Raw genomic sequence first — 9,407 nt, 5'->3', positions numbered from 1 at the left:
CTATAGATTATTACATTTAAATTTGAGAAAACTGCAACTCAAAGATGCTAAGCCACAAGTCTGAGGTTCCAAAGCTAGCATGAAAGATCATTTTAATCTTAGCCTGTCTATGCCAGTGCCTGGCAAATACAGAAGTGGATTCTCACAGTCATCTATTGTATGGAACACAGGGGCCCTAAAGAAGGAGCTAGAGAAAGTACCCAAGGAGCCAAAGGGGTCAGCAACTCTACAGGAGGATCAACAATATGAACTAACCAGTAACACCCCCACCCAGAACTGTGTCTCTAGTTGCATATGTAGCGAGGATGGCCTCATAAAATCACATTATTACACAGAATAGATCGCTTTTATAGCATCCTGAACTTGATAGCATTGTTATCTTTGATATATTTAGGTTAATTGGACCAAGAGCATAATAACTGTATGCTATTCATAATTAAATATAACCAGAAAATGTCAAACAGGAAGCATGGCTTAAGTTTTCTCATGTTCATATAGGTTGAGGTGACACAGAGGCTCTGAGAACCATCCCTCAGTGATCACAGTGTATGGAGTTGACCTGACTCTGGGCTGCCTGTTCCCTTCTGATGGTCGAGGAGATCTGCTGTATTCACTCTGTGAACACCACTGATGCGATTGTGACAGGAAGTATGACCTCATTCTGCTGCCCTGCCTCTAGTTCGGAAAGGCTGATATTGAAAGTAAACAAGGTCCGTGAGACTAGCTCCCAAGAATGACAAGCTATTCTATTCTAGGAAGCGGCTGAAAGATCCAGAAGCCCCTGACGACCAAATTGCCCTGTGAATGTGGCAGGGACATGATCAGCTCCCACCAGAAGGGAAGACGGGATGCCCTTTGGGAAGTCACTTCTGCACCTGTTGACATTCTGATGGGATTTTTCAGTTGAAGAACGGCTTGGTCCAGCTTTCTGCACTACCAACCCCAGGGAAGCTTCATATTTCAGAAATCCTCCTGTCATTTATCAGTTGGAAGAAGAGCCTGGGGACTCCCTGTGGAGGAATATGTATGAGCAAGTTATATTTCAGAACAGATGCATTGCTTTGATGAGCTGGTAGACAGAGTCTGTTTCTTGAAAAATTCTCGAGCTGTTAATGCAAGTTGTTTTCACAGTTACTAATTCTTGACTAAGTGGCGTTATACTCACTGTACATGGCTACTCGCTTTTGTAAGATCAAACAGTGAGACCTTGCTTTCTGCTGCACAATGTCTTGCCTTAAAACTAAGCTTACTGCCTGAGGAAAACTAACATACAGTCATTTGGATTAGGCAAAGTCTTATTGTATTAGTCAATGCTGAAGTCAGAAGGAACATGCTAATATGTTCACTTGTATGTAATATCTTTTTCAAACCCATGATTTTCTTTTTTTAAAAATGTGTGTCTTTATTTAGAAATCTTCCAAAGAATGCTAGAAACTTCTGTATTCTTTAAGACAATCTTATAAGCTGGAGTATATGATTCCTTGAAAGGTTCATAATACATTTTTAAATACTCTAGTTTGAGCCTTAGAGTTGATGTGTTTGATTTACTGTATTATGCTATGGCAATCAATTATCAGTTGACATGTTTATCAAAAATAGGGACAGAACTACTGGATCATAAAAGGCTCTCATGTCACCTTATAAAACTACTAGGGTAGTATTATACATAAATACTTATATACATACAAACATATATATATATATATATATATATATATGTATACACATTATATAATTTATGTAATTCAGTAGCTACATGGAGACAGAACTATGTGATAAGAGGTAACTGATCAATATTTGCACAAATCGCACACTTTGAAGCATGCTTACTTTGAAATTGTAAAGTAAATTCTAAGCTTTCAGGAATGTGGCTTTGTAATCTGGGTTGCGGTGGGCTATTTGTAGCTCAGTGTAGCTTATGCTGTTTAGGAATGTTCAGACTGATAGCCACTACAAAAAGCCTTGACCTTCTCCATGGCTACTTGTCAATGGCCACAGTCGCCAAGCACTTACTGCAACTTAATAATGAAACTACGTTCTGCTGGCTGCTTTAAATACACGTTTGTTTCAAGGACTCTAGAACCAGTCTCTTTTCCAGATTTCTTAAGTAACAAAAACTATTTAATCTGGATGACAAATAAACCTTTGTAAGCACTGCTTTTCTCTCACAATGGTGTTGTTATTTACAGAATATTCAGACTCAAGGAATGAGACAGTGAAAAACAGAATTTAAAGTAGGCAGCATCTCACTGAAGTCCCACAATCTGGTCTGCTTCTCCAATCCTACATCTCTGTACTATTTCAGCAAACAAATCTGACTAGTGCAATTAGTAGACGCCATCTGTTTTGGCATCATTTGTCTATTTTTAATATATAGTCCATCTTATTTTTTTAAAATGTCATTTGCAGAAAAAAAAAAAATCTGTGAAGTTTGAACGAGCGGCCTTCTCAAGATGGACCGAGACTCTCCACTGATGTCGACACCAGTAGCAAGTAAATGTGAAACTGCTCTGTGCAATTATCTTTGAACGATTAGAGTCCTCTTAGCAATTTCCTTGCTTTGATTTTGCTGATACTCAGACCATTAGCCATCTGTCAGTAGCTTGTGTTTTTTAAATGCCAGTGTGCGCTTTGGCAATGATTTCGACTTCATTTCTTTCCTTGAAAGAAATGTAGCATTTTTTTCCCTTTTAGGATAAAAAAAAAAAAATCACTATTTTTTTAGATGCCTATGCATAAATGTGAAAGGAGGCCATTTATTGGCTACTATTAAGATGCAAAACTGTCTACAGAAAATGCTGAAAGATTGATCACAACTTGTAGAAAATAAGGGCGTTGTTCAAACGGTAGTGGTTTTGAGTTTCTTCCTTCCTCTTATTTTTCTCTCCCAACCCTCTTTGTAACCCTCTCTCACACACCCAGTTTTGTTTTGTTTTGTTTTGTTTTAACTAATAAAATAACAGCCTGAGCTGAAAGTCTAAATTACCTTATTTGTTTTCAGTAGTAATTGTCAGCAAGGAAATAAAGTTTCTCTGAGCCAGGCTGTTAGAAGTCCTGATACTGTCATTGCCCTTTATAAAATTCTGTGACAGAGTTTAGACTACCCCATGCAACCTTCCTCCATGTGAAGCCCATTGTCATGCCTATGGATTATATCTTCTTTAATGAAGCCTTTATAGGCTTCATAGTTTTAAAAGCCATCTATTTAAAATCAATAAAATCAACTCTAGGGCTGGGGAGAGGCACTGTCATATAAAATGTTCACCATGCAGACATGAGAGTCTGAATTCGTATTTACACAACCCATACAAAGGACTGGATATGATGCCATGAACCTGTCATCCTGATACTGGACAGACATCCTAGGAGAATTGATGAGATCCAGGTTCAGTGAGAGACCTTGTCTCAAACAAGCCGGAGAACCATAGAGGAAGAAACACAAATGCACACACACACTTGTACACACAAAATCAAAACTTCATACTCAGCCCCCACAATGCCTTCTGTTTGCTATAGTAGAGACATCTTAGAAAGCACTAACCAATAACAAAACTCCTTGGCAGTGACTAGATTCTCTCACCTTATGGAGTTAGCTACAATACCCACCACACTGAGCGACTGATCTTGATTTTTTTTTTTTAAACTTCACACAAGATGCTTTCTCTCTTCCATTCATAAGCTCCGTGTGGTGGCCATGATTTATCATCCTGCACTAAAGAAAGCTCTCAAGGACTGTGGAGTGTGAGAGCGACAGAAGATAGATGCTCCAAGATTACTTTATGCTTCCCATTGAGGATGGGTGACAAGTTGATGGATTCTCTGAAACTAGCTGTTCACACCATTCTACCGCATTGCTGCCCTCTTGCTGAGGGTAGAACATAAGCTGCCCACATGTCAACCTTGCAGCTAATCATGGCCACACATGTTGGTGAGATATTGAAAATTCTCTCTCATTTCCTTTTGCAGATAACTCCAGGTCAGACGAAGGGCCTTCTGGAAAGCTGTCCCCGACATGCCTTTTCCCAAGGTATGTTGGGGATTTTTCTCTGTCAAACTCCCTTCCTGCCCATCTTACTTTGTCTTCCTTTAGAAGCACTATCGTACATAGCATACAGGCTTGCCATGGCTATATATTTTCAGTCCTGTGCGTTAACTACTGAAAACTTGTCTGCTCTAAGAATGGGATATTCTTTTTTATCTTTTTAGTGTGAGCACATAGCAGATGTCTATTGAATGGCAAACTCCATCAGATACATAGTTTTGGTTGGTTTGGTTGATTTTCTTACTTGATATCTTTGTTGTTTTCTATTGCTGTGACAAAAAACCATTACCAAGGCAACTTATAGAAGAAATCATTTATGGAAACTAACAATTCTAGAACATTGCTATAGTAGAAGCATCTTACACATGACCATCATGGAGGGAAGCATGCCAACAAGCAGGCAGGCATAGTACTTGAGAGCTCATATATAATCCAGAGCACAAGTTAGATAAAAAAAGAACTTACTGGGACAAATATGGACTTATTAAACCTTGAAGCCCAGTGGCATGCTTCTGCCAATAAGGCCATACCTCCCAATCCTTCCCAAACAGTTTCACCAACTGGGGGCCAAGCATTCAAATGTATGAGTCTATGGGGGTCATTCTCATTCAAGCTACCACATTATGGCTTCCTATCTCATTTTACAACGGACACAGTACTCAACAGTACACAAGCTGGTCAAGTTTCATGTTCTGCTCACAGTAGTCAATCCCATTATTTTGTTCAATCCTTCAATGGGATCCTTTTTTTCCCCCTTCCTGTGATTTTTCTAATTGAGCTTCTGTCTACCCCTAAATTCCTTCTATAGTCATTAACTGAGGTTTCCTCCACCATTTTCTGAAATGAACTTACAAGATAAAAGGATATTAGAACTTGTTCTCCCTGTAGGCGTCAGGCCTTCTGACACTACCACATAAGTCAGTCAAGAATATGCAAGTAGAAATATGAATTTGTGTTGGGTCAGTTTAACTAGGATTGCATCCTAGCTCCCCTGAATACTAGCTGTGTACCATAGCTAAGTAACTTGTCCTTCTGAATCTTCTTCCTTTTTTTTTTTTTTTTTTTTTTGTACATACGGAGAATCATATCATAAGTCTCCTTACCTTTTAGAGAGATTTTCTGCAAAGGACAGAAAAAACATCCTTGGGGATGGATCCAGGGTACAAATTTAATAAGTGGTATCTATTAGTTAGTATCTTATTAATAATAAGCACATATTCCAATTGTTCATATGTTTTTAAATTATAAAAAGCAGTAAGGCCTTCGGGAAATATAGAAAGAGAGGATGAAACATGGTTTACAAACTATCAGCATATGAGTAACTACACAAAATTTTGAAAGGAGGTAAGGATGTACTAGGGTTTGACCAATACAAGGAAGCAATACTCTTCCTGGACATGGTTAATCATCACCTACGAAAAGAAAGGACGGGTATTTGGACAGTCAAGTAAGTTGCTGGTTGTTTGTGTGGTTAGGTTTCTGAAATCCATTAAAAAGGGCCTATTGAAAGATAAGCAGCTGCTGGAATCCCTCCAGTATGACTAAAGTGAGAGTCAAGAGCTAGAAGTAGTTTTGTTAATGACTAAAAATATTTGATGGCACTGTAAACTCCTCCCTCTCCCTCTCCCTCTCCCTCTCCCTCTCCCTCTCCCTCTCCTCCTTCTCCCTCTCCTCCTTCTCCCTCTCCTCCCTCTCCATCCCCCGCTCCTCTGCTTGTGGACGTTGTACATCGTGGTGCGCACTAGGCTCCGCACCACGATGTACAACGTCCACAAGCAGATGGCACTGTAAACTCCTCCCTCTCCCTCTCCCTCTCCCTCTCCCTCTCCCCTCCCCCNCCCCTCCCCCTCCCCCTCTCTCCCTTTCTTTCTCGCACAAACCTATGGATGTTACAAGAATATTTTCAATTTACGTCCAGACAAGAAATGAGGGAGAAAATATTAAGGACATTTGAACAGAGACATTCCCTGAGTTAGAGAAACTGGGGTTGATAATAATTGTTAAAGACTGGACCTCAGAGAGTAATTAGAAATACAGCTCCGGCGTGCTATCATTTCCAAGAGCCTAGTGCATTATGGATAACCCCCATCCTGAATCTTGAGGAGGCAAATAGCATGAAGAGAAAGGCATAGGGTAGGATCCCCCCCCCCAAAAAAAACTAGACATGAGTAACTCACTCACTTAGGGCATCAAGATCATGGCTATTATTATCTTACTGGTCTTTTCCTTTCCTTATCTACCAGAAGAGGAAATAATGAGCAATATGATGCTGACATGAAACACTTCAAGCCTCTCTAGACAGAATTCATTTCTGGCATTTCCAAAGTCTCTGGTTTCCGTCCCTGTACCATTCAGTATTTCATCAATAACTTAAAGTAAGGACTAGATAACATCAGTAAGAGCAGTCGATAAATATTTTAAATTAGCATAAAAGCGTTAGCAATGACTGTTGTATTTCTTGAACGAAGGATATTTTAGTGACCCTACTCCTTCTCCTCTCTCGCACCCTCTTATTTCTTGACATCCCCCACCTCCTTAACATCTGTTACCAGTCCATATCCTTCTGTCCTTCTACCCTTTTCATCCTTGTATCTTTCCTCATCACTCATTCTAATTTTTTCTCAGTCTCCTTACTGGTTTACTAGCTTTCCCCCACATTTACATTTTAATTAAATTATATAAAGGCATCTAAAGCATCATATTGATAGAGTTAGTGTCATAGTTAGTGTCAAGTTAAGTGCTAAGACAATATGTTGGTGATGGAGGTAGATGACCAAAAAGGCTTTTTTAAAAATTTATTTATTATTTTCTTTATTTACATTTCAAATGCTATCCCAAAAGTTACCTATATCCCGCCCTGCTCCTGGTCCCCTACCCACTCACTCCCACTACTTGGCCCTGGCCTTCCCCTGTGCTGGGTCATATAAAGTTTACAAGACCAAGGGGCCTCTCTTCCCAATGATGGCCGATTAGGCCATCTTCTGCTACATATGCAGCTAGAGACNCGAGCTCNGGGGGTACTGGTTAGTTCATATTGTTGTTCCACCTACAGGGTTGCATCCACCTACAGCTCCTTGGGTACTTTCTCTAGCTCCTCCATTGGGGGCCCTGTGTTTCATCCAATAGCTGACTGTGAGCATCCACGTCTGTGTTTGTCAGACACTGGCATAGCCTCACAAGAGGCCGCTATATCAGGGTCCCTTCAGCAGAATCTTGCTGGCATATGCATTAGTATCTGATGATGGGATGGATTCCTGGATCAAAAAGGCTTCTTAACTTAAGAAAGGAACTCTGCACTTGAAATGTAAATGAAGAAAATATCTAATAAAAAAAAGAGAAAAGAAAAAAGAAAGAAAGGAACTCTGTAATGAGGGAGGTGATCATCACGGTCTTCTCCGGATGGATAACAACTACATGCCCCTTTCCTATCAAAAGACAGCAAAGGTTGCATTCACTGGGAAGCAGAGAAAAGGAGTTACAGTAAAATAGTGAATGGTTCACCTCTGCCATAGAGAGATGGGTTCTGTGAATGGGGAAAGTACAAGAAAGAAAAGATTTGGGTAGGATATGGAAGCTGCCATCAGGCAGCTGAATGCTTCCCAAATGTGAGACTGAAAAGAAAGGAAATGATAATTTCTCTATTACAGTGGCAAGGGCAGTAATGTGACACACTGTGTTGAATGAAGGGAACAATGAATTTCAACATCCCAGAAAGGATGTTTAGTGATATTTCCAATTTTTTTTTTTTAAAAAGACTAATATCAAGAGTACGTATATAGGTCTATCCTGAGGGGGAGCGGTTCATTGTCCAGAACGTCGTCACCAAAGTTCTAAGTAGAAAACAACTAAATGCTGTGTGGTTCAACACCTAAGCCCTGGCAGTTAAGAGCACCTCTGATAAGGGCTGTGGAAGTAGTTGGCACCATGAATGTGAAGAATGGAATTTCTTTCCCAGTGACTACGTGGTCAAATGGGTCGTGTATGATTGTCCGTGCATAGTGGAGACTTAGAGGACTTTCCATTTTTTTCTCTTTAGCTTTACTTATGACTTCCTGGATGGAGACAATTCTTTTGAATGCTGCTCCATAGACCCCCTGACAGGCTCCCACTGTATCTGCCGCAGAAGCCCCCGACTCCTCACCAATGGCTACTACATTTGGACGGAGGACAGTTTCTTCTGTGACCCAGATGGCCACATCACACTGAACCCCTCCCATACCAGTGTGATGTACAAGGAGAACTTAGTTAGGTGAGTAGAGGATGTTGTGTAAGGCATCTCAAAACCGTTCTGCCCACCGTTCACTCATCTGCACATTCACAAGCAGCTCACTGCTGCTGAAGCGTATGGTAATAAAAGAGGAATGGAAATCAGATAAAAATCAACATAAAAGCAAATCAAAGTGAAACAGAGGGATCAAGTTGCTGGGGTGGAAATTGGTGTCAAGAACAGAAGAGGGAAAGAGAAAGATGCCCGTTTCGAGTGGGGAGCAGATCATATAAGCTTCTTAGAAATGGTGATAGTAAATTGCAAAAGGCATAGCATGTCTGCTAAAATGAAGTAGGAAATGGAATTTCATGGAGAAAGGTAAAAGCAAAGGACTCTGAGAAACTCTGATACAATTGGGAGAATGCAAGTGACTGGTGGGAAACAGCTTAAGAAAGGGACTTCCTGCAAGAAAGAGGGTTAAAATTTACGCTAATTGATAGTAATGGATACCTAGAGCTTAGGATCTGAGATCAAATGCCTTGTGTTCAAGCATGAGGACACGAACTCAGATCCCTAACAGCATTGTACATCTGTAATCCCAGCGCTGGAGAGGCAGAGGGGGCAGAAGCATGTGCAGTTCTGAAACTCATTGGCCCACCAATCTAGTTAAACCAGAAAAGTCCAGGTTCAATAGAGAACTTGTCTTGAATAATAAGATGGAAAATGATAAAGATATTCACGGTTGACCTTTGGCTTACACACACACACACACACACACACACACACACACACAGCGCAAATTAAATAAATTAAACAAAAGGCTTTCTCTAACATACCATTATAATGGGGAAATGCCAGTTCGAAATATACCTCCTAAGAGCAATTCCAGATGCCCCACAGCACACTTAAATGCTGTCATCATAGAAATCAATCCATTTTCTTTTCATGTTACTTGGTTCTGTTTTAGCCCCTTAGCATTTCTCACAAACACAATGTGTTCGTAACAGGACTTGGCATATTCCAAACAGGTGCCCAGAAAATGGTCTTATCATGAACTTTCAATATTTACCTGCGCTTGGTCCCACCCCTCCAAGCCTCCTTCTGTGGCTAAGAGTCTTTGGTAATAAAAGCCATTACCCCTCCCTTCTCTAAGACATA

At 40.3% G+C, this 9,407-nt stretch overlaps 1 protein-coding gene across 1 annotated transcript in view; it reads left to right on the top strand.

The window, feature by feature from the left end:
• The first annotated feature begins 517 nt into the window (after positions 1–517).
• The window catches only part of Tmem71 (transmembrane protein 71), a 37,499-nt gene continuing 28,609 nt past the window's right edge, over positions 518–9,407 (top strand). Inside the window, exons 1-4 of the mRNA XM_021217334.2 lie at positions 518–1,024; positions 2,410–2,493; positions 3,967–4,027; positions 8,079–8,291. Coding sequence (XP_021072993.1) covers positions 2,454–2,493; positions 3,967–4,027; positions 8,079–8,291 — 314 coding nt within the window. The 5' untranslated portion in view covers positions 518–1,024; positions 2,410–2,453. The remainder of the gene's footprint in view (positions 1,025–2,409; positions 2,494–3,966; positions 4,028–8,078; positions 8,292–9,407) is intronic.

This window comes from Mus pahari, chromosome 17, assembly GCF_900095145.1.
Source record: "Mus pahari chromosome 17, PAHARI_EIJ_v1.1, whole genome shotgun sequence".
Taxonomy (NCBI): domain Eukaryota; kingdom Metazoa; phylum Chordata; class Mammalia; order Rodentia; family Muridae; genus Mus; species Mus pahari.
The sequence above is the reverse complement of the archived record's forward strand: the minus strand, read 5'-3'. Positions and strand labels throughout refer to the sequence as shown.